This window comes from Pelophylax lessonae (genome assembly GCF_965119305.1).
Source record: "Pelophylax lessonae genome assembly, chromosome: 8".
Lineage (NCBI taxonomy): Eukaryota > Metazoa > Chordata > Amphibia > Anura > Ranidae > Pelophylax > Pelophylax lessonae.
In genome coordinates, this window is record NC_138775.1 from 226,715,696 (window position 1) to 226,734,810 (window position 19,115).

Sequence of the window (19,115 nt, forward strand, 5' to 3'; positions counted from 1 at the left end):
AGCCCTGTTGAGCCGACATGCCAACAGATCCATATCCGGGGTGCCCCAATGAAGGGACAGCTGGTGAAATACCTCTGGATGAAGAGACTATTCCTCTTGATCCAGAATCTGATGGCTGAGATAATCTGCCTGTCCACCCCCGGGATGAATATCGCGGAGAGAACTGGAACTGTTCCGCCCAATAAAGAATGTTGGCCACTTCTATGGCCGCCAGGGCACTCTTGGTGCCCCTTGGTGATTGACATAAGTCATGACCGTGGCATAGTCCGATTGGATCCGAACCGGGCTGCCCTGGAGCTGCTCGGTCCAGTAAATCGGACAAAGTCTGATCGCTCTCAGTTCCAACACATTTATCGGTAACCTGGAATTTATCAGAAGAAATGGACTTCCCCTGGCTGAGTATCGGAGACCGAAGCCACCAGACCAGAGCCTCCCTGGTCCGCTCGCTCAATCGGATCCGATTGTCCAGGGAATCGGGATTCCGATTCCATTTGAGAAGAATCTCCTCTTGGAGAATTCGGGTATGAGACTGGGCAAACGGTACAGCCTCTAAGGAGGCGACCATCAGTCCCAGCCAGTTGACGGACAGCAACATCCGAATCATTGACTGAATCTTCTGGAGTTTCTCCGCATGGAGAAACACTCTTGCCAAGAATGTATCCAAAATTAGGCCCAGACAGTTCAGTGTCCTGGTGGTAACCAGCCTGTGAAGATGGGGATATGAAGATAGGCATCCTAAATGTCTATGGACGCCAGGAGATCCCCCTGATGTAGGGAGGCCACCACTGTTCGGATGGACTCCATCTCTCCCAAGACCAGAATTGGACGCACCTAGCCCTTTTTCCTGGGCACTGTGAACAGGTTCGACTGAAACCCCTGAAACTGTCCCAAGGAATGGAAACTACCACTCCCTGTTGCATCAAGCTGTCCCCCGCAAAGCTTTTTAAGCGACCCGGGGATGTCGAATATTGGAAGGGAAGAATCGCACCGGTGGAAGTGATCAAAACTCTTTCTTGTATCCCGACCGTATGACCTCGCCAACCCCTTTATCCGGGATTCTGGAAAGCCATGGATCCGGAAACCGGTGAAGACGTCCCCCCACCCTAGAGATGGGTGGGGGCCCATTCTGTCAATCCAACGGGATAACAGTGGCTTTATTTAGTCTGGAAATCGGTGAGTCCACTATTGGTGGTACCGTCCATCTTATAATGAGGGATATACCTCAAACTGATAGCGCCTAGCAATGCGTTTGGAAATAGCAGGGGTTCGTTTTCGGACGACCCCATTTGGGCAAGGGAAACCCTTCGCCATTTTGGTAGGCTAGCTAGTACCAAAAAAGGAACATCAGTCTCAGCTACCTCTGCCGGTGTAATCTCAAGATTTAAGGTTTCCCGGACAGACACAACTAGTGCCTCCACCAACGCTTCTTGTGCTATGGCGGAGGCAGAAGCGTCCTCCTCACTGTCTGAGGAGACCGTACCTGAGACAACAACCCCAGAAAAGGGGCTGCAATGACCAGCTCAGAATCCGTATCTGAAGTATCAGATGAAATAGGGGTAGGCGGGGGTCGCTTTTCTTGACCCCCGTCCCTGACAGGCTACCTCCACCCGGGATACCAAAGACTCCAAACTACTGATAATGCATCATCACAAGTGGGGTACTGGAGGGTCCTGCGGCCACCTCGAGGGTATCAGGTGGGGATACATGTGTGGCAGGGTTCATGATTAACAAGACACTTGCCAGCAAACACAAAAAATTAATTGCAAGAAAAAACTTTTTTTTTTTTTTTTACTTAGTCCCCCAGTGCAATAGCGCCCCTCAGTGTACCTGCTTGGACCCCTCAGAGAGAGAGAGAGAGAGAGAGAGAGAGAGACCCCAAGGCTCACCTGATGCACAGAAGTTTCTTATCAACCTGCTTCCAGCACTGTCTGTTACAGACAGGAAGTCTTTGGCTTGCTTTCCTGGGCCAAGTAGGCGGCTCCGCCCCTTTACCCGCCTTCCGGCGCCTCCCAATTACTCCTCGAGGTGTTTGGTCACCTCAAACATGTCCGCCCCCATGCTGGAGACACGAGGCTACGCCAATATGGCGGCCTCGTGCGATCTGCAGGAAAAATGGCGGCGGCTTGAGCAAAGTAGCAGCGGCCTGCGGGAGTATGCGCTCGGCCTGCGGGAGTGTGCGCTCGGCCTGTACGGCCTGCGGGAGTGTGCGCTCGGCCTGTGCGGCCTGCGGGAGGCTGTGCGGCCTGCGGAGGTGACCGGCTTTATGGAAGGATGGCGACCTGCGGATGCGGAAATCCAGGCATAGGCATCGGCCTGTATACACATTATGTCAGGTAGGATACCTCTATACCTTAATAGTAATGCCTTTTAGCAGTCTGCCACTGACTTCAGTCATCTCCCTTATAGTGTCATATAGTGACTATAGATAGTCAGCTCCCAAACCAAGCTCTTAAGAGGGGGATCAATGACACCTGCTAGGATCACGTCCACCCATCCCAGAGAGGGGCCCGCGTCCACCAACAAACCCGACAGGGGGAGAGGGGGAACATTCTACTTACCATACCGGAACCAGGCGGGCGCCTACTCTTGACAGAACCCCTCTCCACCGGGGTGGGGGGGGCTGTCGACCAATACGGACGCTGTGACTCAGTTTGCAACTGGTCAGTGGCGTCCAGGCGAGACGTTTAACTCGCAGGGTCAGTCCCCGTCCAGTGGGACTATGTCGCGGCCGACCCAGCGCGGAGCTATGGCCTGCACGCGCTCGTAGGCTGAACTGGGGTGACCACTGGATCTCAACATCCAGCCCGTCGCCCAGTTTCAGCGTACTTGCTTGAAGATCTCACAGGAACACTGGAGAAGAAAAGCTGCCTAAAAAAGTATTTCTAAAAAATCTTGCCAGGACCAAAGATCCCAGCAAGGAACTTAGGTCCTTACTCCTAACTAGACAGAAAAAAAAATGATATCCTGTAGCAGTAAGTGAGAGGATATACCCTCTGGGACTGCCCCTAAGGTGTGGCCAGAACGTTTTCTTTCCTGTCTAGTCCTACTCCTGTAGAGGGCAGTATAACCCGAGTTGATATTAATCAAGGAGGACTACGTCTGTCAATGAGTGACAGAGAAATAATGGTGGCCACACAAAATATTGACACTTTGGGCCCAATTTGGACATTTTCACTCAGGGGTGTAGTCCCTTTTGTTGCCAGCGGTTTTGACATTAATGGCTGTTTGTTATTATTTTGAGGGGACAGCAAATTGACACTGTTATACAAGCTGTACACTCACTACTTTACATTGTAGCAATTTCTTCAGTGTTGTCACATGAAAAGATATAATAAAATATTTACAAAAAAAGTGAGGGGTGTACTCACTTTTGGGAGGTACTGTATATACGTACACACACACACATTCACACACACATCGCATTATGCTTACAAAATGCTGAACAAAGCCACACATTTAATTGGGGCATAAAGGATTTAAGTGCATGTAAACCCTCACATATACCCAGTGATATGAACAGCCTCAGATGATACACAGAGGTGAGAAATCTTTATTTGTACATCTACAGTCTTCAGCTTTCTAAACTGTTTAGAAAGTGAACACTCTGTTAGAATTTTTTCTTCCTGTTCCAGCACTGGGTGTGGAGTCTTGGCATACACACTGACAGATGATCGGAGGAAAGGCACACAGTCCCCTTCCACATAGGCAGAGGAAGGTTAGAAATATGCATAGCTGCGCTGTCAATAGACCAGCTTTCTGCTAATCTATCTCTATGCACCCACCCTGACACAAATTCCCAACTGCTTTTATCTCCATTGTCGGAGAACTTGTCAGAAGTTATCATGCTGATAACAGAGGAATGAAACAGCAGAAAGACATGGGACTTAGGGCTTTGGAGAGAGATAAGTATGAATGGAGTTTACAACCACTTTAATGCAAGTTTAAAGTGTTTGTAACCTTAAATTCACTGCCAGCAACTCTCTTGTATCCAGCCATACAGGCCCGTTGCAACAAGGCAGGCAAACCAAGCAATTGCTTGGGGCCCCCGAGCTGGCCCGGGGCCCCAAGACAACGACTGGTTTAGAATAAATGCAACGACACTGTGTGAGGCTGTGAGCGCCCTTTTGATCGTCAATGCAGTAAAGTGCAATGACACTTATCGGGATCTACCTCAAGGGGGCCCCTCTCTGCCTCAACAGGTTTGTAAAAAGTCTGATCAGATCTGCAGACACAAGAGAGATCCCTGGCCTAACAGCTAGACTTTATGCAGAGTATGGACCAGCCCATGGACAGTGCAGACTGACAGCTCCTACTGTATACAGATAGCAGGGCTCTAAATGCAATTAAAATTCCTGCAGCCGGTGTGTATGAGTGAGGAGCAGATAGCATCAGGGTGAGTAGCTGCTAGGGTCACCCTCTGCTTCTACATCTGCCGAGTGCCGACAGGTCTGAAAACTTCTTTTTTTTTTTCCATCTCCCTTCTAATCTCAGTCTTCCTATGTCTCTTTTTGTTTATCTGTCCCCCTCCTCTCTCTCTCTCCTTTCTTTCTTCCTTATATCTATATCTTTCTTTATTATATCTATCTATCTATATCTATATATATATATATATATAGATACTTAAACTGTATGGCTATGCTGTGGTTCCTGTAGGCTTTGCGTGTGTGTGGGGGGTCGGGGGGGGCCTCCATGTCCATTTTGCTTGGGGCCCCCAAATTCCTTCAAACGGCCCTGCAGCCATAATGCAATGTGTTTTTATAAAACAAAACCTCTAAATACCTTTTTTTCCATGTATCTTCAGGCCGGTCACGTGACTCCTGGCTGGTCTTCTACTCTTATCCAGAGCTAGAGCAGGAGGGGCCGAGATCTCCCCCTGATGTCAGCCGGAAAGGTCAAATGACCACCATGCTGGCGACTCGGCCCTTCCCGCTGTAGCCCTGGATCTGAGGTGTTAAGCCGCCAGAGTTCACATGACTTGTCTGAAGAGCGCCGAAAAGGGTATTCAGAGGCTTTATTTAAAAAACACAAAGGCCTCTTGCACCCAATACTCCTGTTTGAGCATCTCCTTTTGCCAGACCGTTTTTTTTCTATGTATTTGTGAGTATTCGCATGTATTAAGGCTTAAATTACTGACCAAAAAAGCAGATTTTTCTATTTTGTTCTTACTGAAGAATGCACAGCGCTTGTTTACACGCCTGTGTGCATAGGCACATTACAATTAATGGGCTGTATTTTAGCTCAAAAAGGAGTATCGTGTGCAAGAGGCCTAAAATTGCGCATTATGGCTGAATAAAACAGAGGTACTGGCAGTGACATTTTTTAAAGTTTAGTTTAGATCTAGTAGCAGCATGAGGGGGGAGGGGGGCAGAGAAGGCTCACACAGACAAACGGAGCTGGCAGGCAGAGAGGGAGGAGGGTGAAGGGTAGAGAGGAGAGCTGTGGATGATGGAGGCATGTAAACTGCTCACGGTAATCAGGGCTCAGCAGCCATGATTATTGTGGTCAGTAAACAGAGGGCTACACAGGAACTTGCAGGATCAGCCAGGTTTTTTCAGCTTACAGAGGGACAGGTTAGACAGCACAAGTACTGTGCTGTTTAATCTGCTATGAGGAAACAGTATCTTTTTTTTTTACAACCACTAACAACTTTTAAACCCTCAAACAGCATTAGCATTTTCAGTACAAATGCGGTAACTATTTTTTGCAGTAACAGCCTATTATTGGCTGACACAAGGTTTGCATTCTAGCTTACTAGGAGTGGTGTACAGAAGATGGGGTTTTAAATCAGACTGGCTGCTTTTACCACAGAGTCTTTCCTCTTCTTAAATTAGATGCCCATCCATACAGAAAGTTTAGGGAGGGCAGGAATAAGATTTTTGTAAGATCTTACCATAAAATCTTTTTCCCTGATGTCCGTCGACATACGCAGCCATATCTCCATGAGCTGAGTGGGTTTATGCTCCTCCCATCAGGAGTAGTCTAGGCAGGAAAATTTGAATACATGCGCCCAGGGGGCTGTCCCCCCCCGGCATAAACCCTCACTGCACAACCCAGCACATTCGTTTAGTTTAAAAGCAGTGAAGACAACAGAACCAACCCCAAACAGAGGGGTGGGTGCTGCTTCTGTCAATGGACGTCAGAGAAAAAGATTTTACGTTAAGATCTTACAAAAATCGTATTTTTTCTATCGTCCGTCGACAGACGCAGCATCATCTCCATGAGCTGAGTGGGACAACCCAAGGCATGAGGGGGGGGAAAACGCAACCAGACAGTAACGTCAACTCCAAAAGGCTAAACGTTGCCAACCGGGCAACATGGAGCTCAACCAAACAACAGGCGCTCACTCAGATAAAAGACCATACAGTCTCACATTCACTTATGAAACAGCAGAATGCAAAAACTTGCAGCCAAAAGAGGCATCTGAAGAAGCCAACAAATTCCCCCTTGTAAAATTTGGTAAAGGTGTGAACAGCCGACCAAGTCGCTACCTTACAAACTTGTACAACAAAGGCCTGATGGCGAAAAGCCCAAGAGGCACCCAGCGCTTTAGTAGAATGCACCTTCACAGGGAAAGGAGGAACCTGACCCTTGATCGAATAAGCCTGAACCACCGTCTGCCTGATCCATCTCGAAATGGTCGCATCGGACGCAGCCAAATCTTTGCAAGGACCATCCGGAAGGACAAAGAGAGCCCGACTTCCTGAAGGACTCAGTAACCATCAGATAAACCCTTATCGTCCGAACCACATCCAGAGAGTGCAAAGCAACTTCCTTGTGATGTTTAGGCTTAGGACATATGGAAGGCAACACAATGTCTGCATTCAGGTGAAAATCCGACACCACCTTAGGAAGAAAAGACGGATTAGGTCGTAGGACCACTTTATCTCTGTGGACCACCAAATAAGGGGGACAGGACAACGCCGCCAACTCAGAGACTCTGCGGGAAGAAGTGATAGCCATTAGGAAGGCAACCTTCTGCGACAAAGAGAGCAGAGAAATCTACCTAATATTCTCAAAAGGAGGCTTTTGAAGAACAAAACCAGATTAGGATCCCCCGGCGGTAACTGGGATCTCCTCAGAGGGCCAGATGATGCACACCCTGAACGAAGGTGCGAATCAAACTATGAGTAGCCAATGGACGTTGGAAGTAAATAGCCAAGGCCGAAACCTGGCCCGACATTGGAAGTAAATAGCCAAGGCCGAAACCTGGCCCTTGATAGTACCCAAAGCCAAACGCTGCTCAACCCTTTTTTGTAAAAAGGCCAAAACCCTACCTACAGAAAACAAGCGAGGGTGCAGCTGCAGCGATTCACACCAAGCAATGTATGATTTTGCACGTATGAGGATAGATCTTCCTAGATGTAGACTTCCTGGCCTTCAAAAGGGTAGGAATCACCAAATCAGAAAGACCTCTATCCCTCAACACCTTGCTTTCAACAGCCAAGCCGTTAAAGCTGGCGACCGTAAAGCAGGATGGAAGATTGGTCCTTGAGATAGTAGATCTTCCAGCAAAGGAAGACGCCATGGAAGATCCACGACCATTTTTGCCAGCTCTGCGTACCAAGACCGCCTAGGCCAGTCTGGTGCCACCAGAACGACCAGAATGCCTTCCATCGCCACCCTGCAAAGAAACCTTGGCAGGAGAACGAGTAGAGGGAAGGCATAGATGAGGCGATACTGACTCCAAGGAGCCACCAGAGTCTGTGGCGTCGGCCAGAGACCTGGCCACAAACCTCTGTGACATAAGCTCTTTCTGGAGCTGTCTCATGTGAGACTGAGCAAACGGGACTGCTTCGAAGGTCGAGACCATCAGACCCAGGGCCCTCATGCAAACCCGCAAGGAGGACTGATCAGCCTCCATCAGCAATTGGACCGCCCTTTGCCACTTCTGAAGCCTGTCCAAGGGAAGGAAGACCCTCGCCCAGAGCAGAGTCGAGGATCAGCTCCAGATAGGTGATCCGCACAAATGGAGTCAGGGCAGAGATGGTGACATTGATCCTCCACCCGAAGTCCTGAAGGGTCCGAATTGTGATGGAGATGTTTTCCAGCAGATCCGAATGGGAAACTGCTCGCAACACGAGATCGTCCAGATACCCCACAATGGAGATACCGCGTCAAAGCAACAAAGCCAGCACAGGGCCTAGGACCTTGGTTAAAACTCTGGGAGCCGAGATGAGACCAAAGGGTGACACCACCAATTGAAAGTGCTCCTCTGCCACCTCGAAGTGGAGGAATCGCTGATGTCCCTCAAATATGGGGACATAGAGATACGCATCTTTGAGCTCGATGGAAGACAGAAAATTCCTCTGACTCAAAGATGCCAGCACCGACCGAATGGACTATTTGGAATTTCTGCACCCGCACAAAGCGGTTCAGAGCCTTGAGGTCCGGGATTGGACGCACCTGGCCCTCCTTTCTGGGCACGGTGAACAGGTTTGAATAGAAACCTTGAGAGCGTTCCTGTTGGGGAAATGAGCCAGGAGATCTCGCATAGACTCCTGCAGATCCTTCAAACGCTACAGAGACAGGTGAAGATTTGACTGAAAAAAACCTGTCCCCTGGCCGGGACCAGAATTCGATCTTGTACCCTGAACAAACCAGTTTGCAAACCCATTCGTTCTGAATGAAGGAAGCCCAGGGTTCCTGAAAGAAGTGCAGACATTCCCCCCCCCCCCTAAGATGGATGAGGGCGCCCCTTCATGCTGAAGAGAACTTGCCCCAGGGTTTCTTAGCACCTCCAGAAGTTCTGAACGGCTTACCTTTTTCTTGCGCCCCAGGCCCCAGGGGCACGAAAAAATCGTTTATGAGCAGAAAAGGAGGGACCCTGCTTAGTACATGGTGTCTTACCCTTGAGGGATTGAGGAAGAAGAGTACTCTTTTCGCCAGTCAGGCCCTTGATCAAATCATCCAATGAGGTGCCAAACAACCTGTCTCCCTGAAAGGGGAGATCAGCTAAGGCTTTTTTAGAAGCTTGGTCAGCCGACCAGCTCTTCAAGCAGACCATGCATCTTAAAACAATGCCCACGGCCGAGACCCTAGCCACCAGGGGAGCTGCATCCATAGGCGCATTACACAGGAACACTAGGAGCCTAGATCACCTGGTCCAACAGTTCCAGCTGTTCTGGAGGAACAGTTTTGGGGTCCAAAGACTCCCGCAAACCCCTGATCCATTCCGTCACCATCTGTGAGACAAGCACAGACACAAAAACCGGTTTCAAAATGGAACCGCCAGCACGTGAAGATGGTGGGAAAGGGATTCCACCCGCCTGTCCACTGGATCTGTAAAAACTGGGGAATCCTTCACAGGCACAAGAGTAGATTTGTTTAATCTGGAAAAAGGATGGTCCACTTTAGGTGGCACCGTCCAATGATTGGAAACCTTTTTAGCAAAAGGATACCTGTGTTTAAAACATTTTGGCACCACTAACAAATGCTTAACACGCCTCCATTGGTCATTCACAATATCGTGAAAAGTGTCAGGACAAGAGAAAACCCTGTCAGCTTTTGGAGACTTCTGGGAGCCAAAAATTACCTGCGTCCCTGTCAGGGCTTCCACCAAAGCGCGTTCCCGCGCTGCAACTGTAGAAGAAAGGTCCTCTTCACCATCTGACTGCGAGGACAGCAACCCCTCACGAAGGGGAGCATCCGGGGCAACCACATCAGCTTCTGAATCAGAGGACACCTCCACAGATGGAGAAGGCTGCGGCCGTTTATGGCTATCGACCTTTTTCATGACTAAATCAACTTTAGTTGCCAGGCTTTGCAGGGCAGTTGAAATCACAGCCAGCGATTGTGATCCGGACTGTCCGGGAGTCGCACAGAGTGGGTCTGAGGGTGAAAGTCCAGTTTGGGACATAGTGCAATTTGCAAAAAAACTTAATACTGTAGCTTTAAGAATGCCGATCGCGGTATCCACCACCGATCGCAGCGGTCTGCAGGGAGCCCTTTTAAACCAAACTGATAGCAGGAAGTGCAGGGATATCCCGCAGGGACCCTCAATACTTTACCACCTCAGACACACAGCCTCCTGAATCTTCCACAGCATGGAGAGAGAAGCAGGAAGTGACCTTGGCTCAGCAGCAGGAAATGATCACACAAGAAGTGATGTCGCCTGATAGGGATACACTGCCAAGTATAGCATCAGGGCTACACAAAGATGGATGCCCATACAAAACAATAGGAAGCTGCAAGGAAAAGGGCTGCCCCATACAAGTCTATGGGGGAAAAAATTCCATTGCCCACACCTAAGATGGCGGCGCCGAAGGTGCTACATGCGGCTAGGAGGCCTCAGGAACCACAGTAGAGACCAGCAAGCCTTAAGTACCATGTCACCCCCCCTCCCCCGAGCACCAGAGCACTCCAGACACACAGCGCCCACAGGGACAGGGAGAGGGAAGGACACACAGACCGGGCACCAGGCAGACCAGGGGGATCTCATGGGAGGCACAATTCCATTATCCCCAGGGGATGATGACATCCCTAGAGGCCAGCAGGGGCACAGTTACTCACCATACCATGGACTTGGTGGGCTACGCTTAGGGTAGACTGCCTCCCAGCCAAAAGGGGGGTGCTGCTAGCCAAGGGGTACGCTGCGACTCGGGTCGTTCCAGGTCGTTGCGTCCCGGCGAGAGGCATCCGCTCACAGGCTCGTCCCCCTTTCGGACAAGGGGGCACTGTCGAGGCTAGGTCTAGGTCGGAACTATAACCTGCTCACGCTCGTAGGCCAGACTGGGGGAACCATAAGGATCTAGATTATCCAATACGAAGCCCCAGCTGGCATCATTGCTTGTAGATCACCAAGAAATTCTTCCCTGAACACTAGCTAGAAACTGAGTAAAGAGAAATAAAAGAATATTCTGAAAATAATAAAAAACTGAGACCGGAGGAGTCCCAGCAGGAAACCTAGGTCTACTCCTTCTCTAGGCAGAAAAACTGGTGTGCTAGGTTGTGCAGTGGGTGTTTATGCCTGGAGGGACAGCCCCGGGGCGTGTGTATTCAAATTTTCCTGCCTAGACTACTCCTGATGGGAGGAGCATAAACCCACTCAGCTCATGGGGAGGAGGTTGTATCAGTCGACAGAGAAATGCAAATGCTTCGGTCCTGTACAGTTTTGCCAGTGTTAAGTACGGGCTGCAAACAAGATATATATACAGTTTTGTTGTACATTTCATTGTTTAAGCCTACAGCTGTACCCAGGAACAAAAATAATTTTAACTGGGTTTTAGATCTGCCCAACTCAAACATTTGAAATTGCAAAGTGAACGCGAACGTGAAATTAAAAAGGAAGATTTGCTATGTTATAGAAAACATGTAGAAATTTTAATTCTGCTTATATAGTACCCTAACACACAAATTTTATCTGGATAAAGGGATTGCATGAGGACTCGAGGGCATACAATGCGATTAGAGGAGAAGCGTTTTAACCTCAGGCAACGCGGGGGGTTCTTTACTGTTAGGGCAACAAGATTGTGGAATTCTCTACCACAAGAGGTGGTTTCTGCGGGTAGTATGGTGGCTTTCAAAAGACTCTTAGACTTACATCTCAAGGATCAGAACATTCAGGGGTATGTGAGATGATTACAGCCACACATACCTACACAGGTTGAACTAGATGGACTATTGTCTTTATTCAACCTCACCTACTATGTAACTATGTAACTATGTAAAAAAATAACTGCAGTTGCTGGAATGCAAAGTGCCTACAGCCTTAAAGTGCTTGTAATGTCTTGTTTTAAAATAAAAAAAGCACAACAAACATGTTATACTTACCTGCTCTGTGCAGTTGGTTTTGCACAGGGTAGCCTGGATCTTCCTCTTTTTGGGTCCCTCTTCGCTGCTCCTAGACCCTCCCCCATATTATTTTACGCTATTGATTCATTTTTAATTAAGCGGAGAGGTTCACGCATAGTTTTAAAACTTAAAAATAAACCTTAAAGGATCTAGAACAGTGTCATTTAGTAACAGTGACTGAGACACTAGCTACATCTTCCATGCACTTGGGTTTTAAAAGCCTTCAGAGAAAAGCAAGATTGACAGAAGTGCAATACTAGTTGAAAGGTGTAATTAAATCTGCTATCAGAGGAACTATTGAGCACTAATTCGTTTTGGCACAACCAATATAATTTAACTGTGAGCATTTAAAAATCATCAGGAGAGCGACACGTAAGATTAAGCAGTCAACACACAAGAGCAAGTGTATGAAGACAAGTCATTTAAGAGTGATCGTGTTAACATGAGAAATAGTAACTCTCAGTGAGTTAGGCAAGGGGAGATGTCTGAACAGCAATTCCTACTAAATGAACGGTTCTAGTTGTGGCATGCCACTTTGTATCAAGGTTTTGTCAATCGTCTTTTTAGTAAAAATAGAAAAAAATGCATTGCACTGGCACTTAAGACTCAAGTTCACCACACTAAAGTGCAGAGGAGGGCAGCTTTACACCAACATGCAATGTACAGTACTTCACATATGTTACATAGGTAAAATTGACACCAGTTTATCCAGTATGGGTATGTATTTATGTCCTTACCATTTCCAGTATCCCTGTATATTGTGTACACTATATGTCTATCAGTGTATACATTTTATATAGCTACTGTAATGTAAATAAACGAATAATAACTGAAGCAGTCATAATGGCAACACACGACATCCAGACCATGTCGTCAGACCATTCATTTAAGCAAAAATCTTCCATTAAGATTTGTGAATTCAAGAATTTGGATATGGACGTTTTTTACCTGTAAAAGACTCTGAGATACCCAATAGCACCAGGACTCCAGCTTGGCTCCACCCTCTTGGATGTGATGTCAGCTGCACCAGAGCTGTCACTCAAGTGACATGTCATAGTATTTCCCTTCATTCCTCCCCTGACCGCTACATAAAAGGTTGTGTGTGGAGGGGAGAGGAGGGGAAAAGGAGCTGGGCTAGCACAGAGTATTTAGACACTCCCAGAAGAGCAGAGAACTATGATATGCAAGGATGGAGGGGCTGTGCTAGGAAATGGACTCCCCTGGAGCCGTGGAATTTTCTAGCAAATTTAAAGACATATTGGAAGAATATAAACATTTATGAAAAATTACAATTACTGCATGTAAGCATTTAAAATACCTTTTTATTGTCTTTCCTGAAAGTTGCTGAAAGGGTCTCTAATAATTATTTTTGTGACCCGTTACCATTACCCAGACTTAGAATGCATTCATTGTGATTCGTAAGTTAGCTGTATCACCTGAGCAGCAATGATTTTGGGTTTCAGGCAATCTGTCAAGATAGAAATAAGGAAACCCAAATCTCCAACCTGTTTTTGTAGTAGTGTGACTGGAAGAAAACATCTCACCCCCAGTCCACTCACCTTATAAATTGTATCATACAACTCAAATCTCTTTTGGGCTGAGATCTTATTTCCAGTGTCAGTCTAATATTTGACAAGAGGGCACCCCTGTAAAAGACTGACACTTTCTTTACTTTTGCTCAACCTATAGTTAATATCATCCATCGCATTTTTCGGACTCTTATGATACAAATGAACATAACCATTTAATTATTAAAGAATTAAGTGTCGCCCCTTTCAATAACTTATTAAATATGATTTCTTACTAAAGAAAATAGTTATTTTTATGTACATAAATAAGTCAGATTTCTTCAACAGGTGACCATATATTCTGTACCATTGTAATGTGTTGCAAGTTCTGTAATGATGCTCAAAATGCTTAACAAATACAAAAAGAAGCAGCTTCACAACTTGCTGAGTCTCATCTGGAACCAGCAGTTGTCAGGACAACTGATAAGCACATGCAGGTTCTAGGACACAAGCTCACTAATGACAAGGATAAGTATAACCAGCCTGCATCAGGCACCTTCAAAAAAAAAAGTTGGCAATGGCAGCGCCATGTTGTTTCCTTTAAAGGTGAAGCACTACAGCTAAAAGTAAACAAGGAGAACTCAGCCTTCATTACACTTTACCTGGATTTTTAAGAGTTTGAGAGGTAAAGAGAAAGAAAGATGTAATAAAAAACAGCTAAAGCTATGAGAAAAAATGTTGAGACTGCTAGACATGAAGATTTTGAATTCCATGAACTACTCACCTCTGGCTGAATGGCTTTAAAAACCGGCATATCCATTAGTGTTATCTGACCCTGCAAGAGAAAGCCCAGAGGATTAAGAATAAAGACTAACCTCATCCAGGAGGTAAACGGGAATCAATGAATTGAAGATGATGTATGTTTAAACATATTAGGAGCATACGATCCACTCTAATGTTTTGTTTTCCCTCTGGAGCCCAACTGACATGTTTATACTGAGGTACAGTATAAGTCAGCTGAACAGGTCCTGCTGGCAGGGAACATTCATTCCACACACTTAGACCAAGGTCAGATTGAGTTTATGGAAAATAATTAAATATGTATGAAATATAACGTATACTATGGAACAATATACACCAGGCTAATACAGTGATACATACAATGCATGTAGCCTTGGATCATCTGCAACCCCTAGCCCCTAGCATGTCTTCAATGCCTTTCAGAAAGTAGCAAAAATATATTGGACTGAAACATTCAAAGACAAAAGGTATTGTCTGCAAATCTCCAAAAAAGAGCAGTACAAAATGTAGAAATTCACTAATAACATGAAGTTTCCTAATATAAGTCTGTCAACATTCAGATCTCACACAAGTTCACTGTGACCAGTTCAAGCATTTAAAAATCCCACTCACCAGTTTGTTTTTAATCCAAGAGTCTGAAGTAAATTCTCTAACGAGGTGTGACTGCACATAAAATGGGTCAGGTGGTTATGCCCACTACTAGCTCAGTATGTGTTGTGTCCAATATACAGATTTCCTGGCTGCATTAAATTCTCTGTGGTGCCAATACTGTACTAATTGGTTTATAGAGTTTAGAAATTAAGAGCTGCTTTGAACCCCATTGCAGGTTTTTAAGATGCATGTTTTTAATCCTCTTTAAGCATGTCTAAACCGTAATAGAAATAAGGTGCTGTCAGGACTACAAAAATGAAATTTAAGTGCAATATGAAATTGTAGGTTAGCCCTTCTCCAGCTGCCGAGACAGTGTTAGCCTTAAACTTGAGGAGCCGGATTGGCCTACATGTGGGGGGTCTTACAAGCCATCTCTGAGCTTGTATAACTGCTCTCATAGGGAGAATAATTAGGAAAAAAAGTACAAATATCTTACCTTGAAAGGGAAGGCTGAACAATGAATACAATTTAAAGTAGGGATGCACCGATCCGATATTAGAATGAACCGATCCACGGGCCGATCCAGTTTTGCCGACTCCCGGCTCAGCCGTCCCTTACTTGCATGGAGCCGCTACTTCCTGTATAGGTCCGGCTCACAGGCGGAGTGATATCAGATGCACTCCGCCTGTGAATGGAGGAGCCATACACATGAAGCAGTGGCTTTGCTCTGTACTGCAGCCGCATGCATATTGTGTATGTGTGTAGTTCCAGATCGGTATCGGCAGATACACAATGCCAGGCATCGGGACTAGAAAAGTCGAATCGTTGCACCCCTAATTTAAAGAGGAACTCCAACCGGTTTTTAAACAATTAAAAAGGTAGCAGCTACAAATACTCTAGCTGCTGACTTAAGAATCAGACACTCACCAGCCCAGGAGACCAGCGTTGTCTTCACTAGAGTCAGTTCCTCGTCTCTTTGGAGCCCTGGCACTGCAATCTTAGCTGTGGGAGCTGGCTTTGAATTCCTGCAGTTTCACAGCTAACTCCCCACTGAGTATGCGACTATACAGAGGATCATGATGCACTGTTAGAATAGTTGCAACCTCCTGAGGCATGCAATATGTCCCAGGAGGTTCCAAGCAGAGGTAGGCAGGTCAAGCTTAGATAATTCTTGCCTAGGTGAGAATTTGTGAAAGTGATAGAGGGTAACTGTCATTAAAAAGGTACCAGCTTCCAAAAAAGGAAAACAAAAAAAGTTGGGGGGAGGTTAAGAGAGGCAGATTAGTGGTACTTTCACCTTTAAGTGAAGGTCTGCTTTAAGAGTAAAGATTCACACTTTTATACATGCCCATTTTTTTATAGTTTCTCTTCGCGATGCAGTATCAACCAGGCATACCACAAAAGCAGCAAGCTGGTTTTAGGGGTCATTTATGCAGAAGAAATTGCAATTTCTGCCAAGTCCCCTACAGGTTAGTAAGATCCTGCCTGCTCACAACCTTTTATGGTAGCTTTTTACCTCTGACGGCGAGAAACTGTGTAGATGTAATGGTTTTAAATTTTGAAAGCGAATGTCAGCCCATCATTTCCAAATTAACCCATACAAGAACAGTATCTCCTTGTAAAGCTCCCCCTCCCCCCATTTCTACATTTTTATCGCCTACCTCAGCATAGCATAAAACATCACAGAAAAAAAGGCAAGTTTAAAAGCCAGAACAGGTACAGCAGCATGAACAAAGAGGTTTATAGATACATAAGTTTTGATACATCATGAAGTAACTGAAATGTAAAGTGTTACTAAACCTACAACAGTAAAATCAGTCTGTATATGCAGTAATGTATGCTTGTTATACGCACTATGGAACCTAAGGGGTTAATCCTCTGCATTGTGTAAAATCCAGTTTGATCCTGTATGCACAGATCCTCCTCTGCTTCCACTGACTCCAGAACATATCCGCATAAGACAGAGCCTTTGGAGTCTGGCTGCACATGCTCAGTTTGGTGTGTATTGCTAGAGAGATTTTTTTTTTCTTGGGGAGAGTGTATGTGATCAGCACAGGGCCAATCAGCACTGTCCAGACAGAGGGTCAGGGGTCCTGCATCCTGATAGGACAGCTCAGTGCAGTATGAAAACTCCTCCTACAGGCTTTAACTAGTGCACAACTGACACAGACAGAAGTCACAAGACTTCTTTATACTGCTGATGAGAAAAAGGTATTTAGTTGTTTATATTTACTAAAACACTGTAATCGGCGTATAACACGCACTTTTTCCTCCTAAAAATGGAGGAAAAAGCAGCAGTGCGTGTTATACGCCGATATGAAAAAAAAAAAAAGTCCAGGAAGCAGCGCCGAGAGCAGAAGGGGCGGGCCGCGATGGAGAAGGAAGGACGAGCTGTCATAAGAGCAGAAGGGGACGGGCCGAGGAGAAGGGAGAACGAGCGCAGTCATCGGAAGTCCCGCCTATGACAGACGTCACACGTCTCGGCAGAGGAGGCGGGACTTCCGATGACTGCGCTCGCTCGTTCTCCCTTCTCCTCGGCCCGGCCCGCCCCCTTCTGCTCTCGCCCCTGCTTCCCGGCTTTTTTTAAAAACCGATTTGGATAGCTCACTGCCGATGAGGCTGCATATAGGGATAGGGACGGACACTGCCGATGAGGCTGCATTGCTGGACACTGCCGATGAGGCTGCATTGCTGGACACTGCCGATGAGGCTGCATTGCTGGACACTGCCGATGAGGCTGCATTGCTGGACACTGCCGATGAGGCTGCATTGCTGGACACTGCCGATGAGGCTGCATTGCTGGACACTGCCGATGAGGCTGCATTGCTGGACACTGCCGATGAGGCTGCATTGCTGGACACTGCCGATGAGGCTGCATTGCTGGACACTGCCGATGAGGCTGCATTGCTGGACACTGCCGATGAGGCTGCATTGCTGGACACTGCCGATGAGGCTGCATTGCTGGACACTGCCGATGAGGCTGCATTGCTGGACACTGCCGATGAGGCTGCATTGCTGGACACTGCCGATGAGGCTGCATTGCTGGACACTGCCGATGAGGCTGCATTGCTGGACACTGCCGATGAGGCTGCATTGCTGGACACTGCCGATGAGGCTGCATTGCTGGACACTGCCGATGAGGCTGCATTGCTGGACACTGCCGATGAGGCTGCATTGCTGGACACTGCCGATGAGGCTGCATTGCTGGACACTGCTGATGAGGCTGCATTCATGGGCACTGGTGAGATGTCATTTGATTAAAAAAAAAAATGTTCTGAGTTCAAAGCTGTTTATTTTAGATTTAAGCTTTTTTACTGAAATTTCTCTCCAAATATTGAGGTGCGTGTTATACGCCGGCGCGTGTTATACGCCGATAAATACGGTAATTGGGAGCCACTGAAGAATGGTCAAAGTTTAAGTTATCAAGCTATTAATAGGTACCATTTATGCAGAAGATATCATCGGAGTACCCAGGGAGGACATAAATGTCTTGTAGCCCAAGAGCATTGGAAATCATGCAAACGCTCTTGGTTTCAAAGCTGCTGTTAATCGTTGCATCCTATTATTGATCTCACTGCCCACAGCTATCCACTGGCCAACTGTCAGGGGGGGGGGGGGGGGATACATACTTTAGCTGCATTAGACAAGTGGATGAGGGATCTCTTGTACCTACGCCTTGAGAGTCGAGTTAGATGAAGTAAGCAAGTCTCTAGCTTGTTCTCTATAGAGTTATTGGTTTATTTAAAGATCAAGCTCCGTATCGAGTGCCAGAAGGGACGTATATGAGGGGCATATTATTATTTCAGGTACTTGTATATAGCGCTGTCAATTTATGCAGCGCTTTACATATACATTGCACATTCACATCAGTCCCTGCTCTCAAGGAGCTTACAATCTAAGGTCCCTAACTCACATACATACACAGTAGGGCCAATTTTTTATAGAGGATCCAATTAACCTACCAGCATGTCTTTGGAGTGTGGGAGGAAACCGGAGTACCCGGAGCAAACCCACGCAAGTACAGGGAGAACATGCAAACTCCAGGCAGGTAGTGTCGTGGTTGGGATTCGAACCAGCGACCATCTTGCTGCTAGGTGAAAGTGCTAACCACTACACCACATATCCAAAGCCATTGTGGCTTTATAGCCCGCCTATTAGAATCTACTTGCGATGGAGGAACAGTGGGCAAAATACAAAAAAATCTCTGTTTACTAGTAAACATCTGGTCTAAATCTCGTTCCCACTTCGGTATAAGGGCGGTACGTAAGTAAGTGGCTTGTTAAATAGGAAGTAGGATATTGATAAAGCGTGTCAGAGGGGAAGGATTTAAACATGGTTTCTCAAAGAACATTTTAGGCCCCCAAAAAATTCTATTATATGGAACTGAGGTCATGTAGTGTCTTTTTTGCATGGCTTGCAACAAGT

The 19,115-nt window shown here is 46.5% G+C and overlaps 1 protein-coding gene across 4 annotated transcripts in view; it reads right to left on the reverse strand.

The window, feature by feature from the left end:
* Positions 1–19,115, reverse strand: part of RALGPS2 (Ral GEF with PH domain and SH3 binding motif 2) — a 360,414-nt gene that overhangs the window by 304,656 nt on the left and 36,643 nt on the right. For all 4 annotated transcript variants that reach the window (XM_082265240.1, XM_082265239.1, XM_082265238.1 and 1 more), the window contains exon 3: positions 14,083–14,133. In XM_082265240.1, coding sequence (XP_082121366.1) covers positions 14,083–14,133 — 51 coding nt within the window. The remainder of the gene's footprint in view (positions 1–14,082; positions 14,134–19,115) is intronic.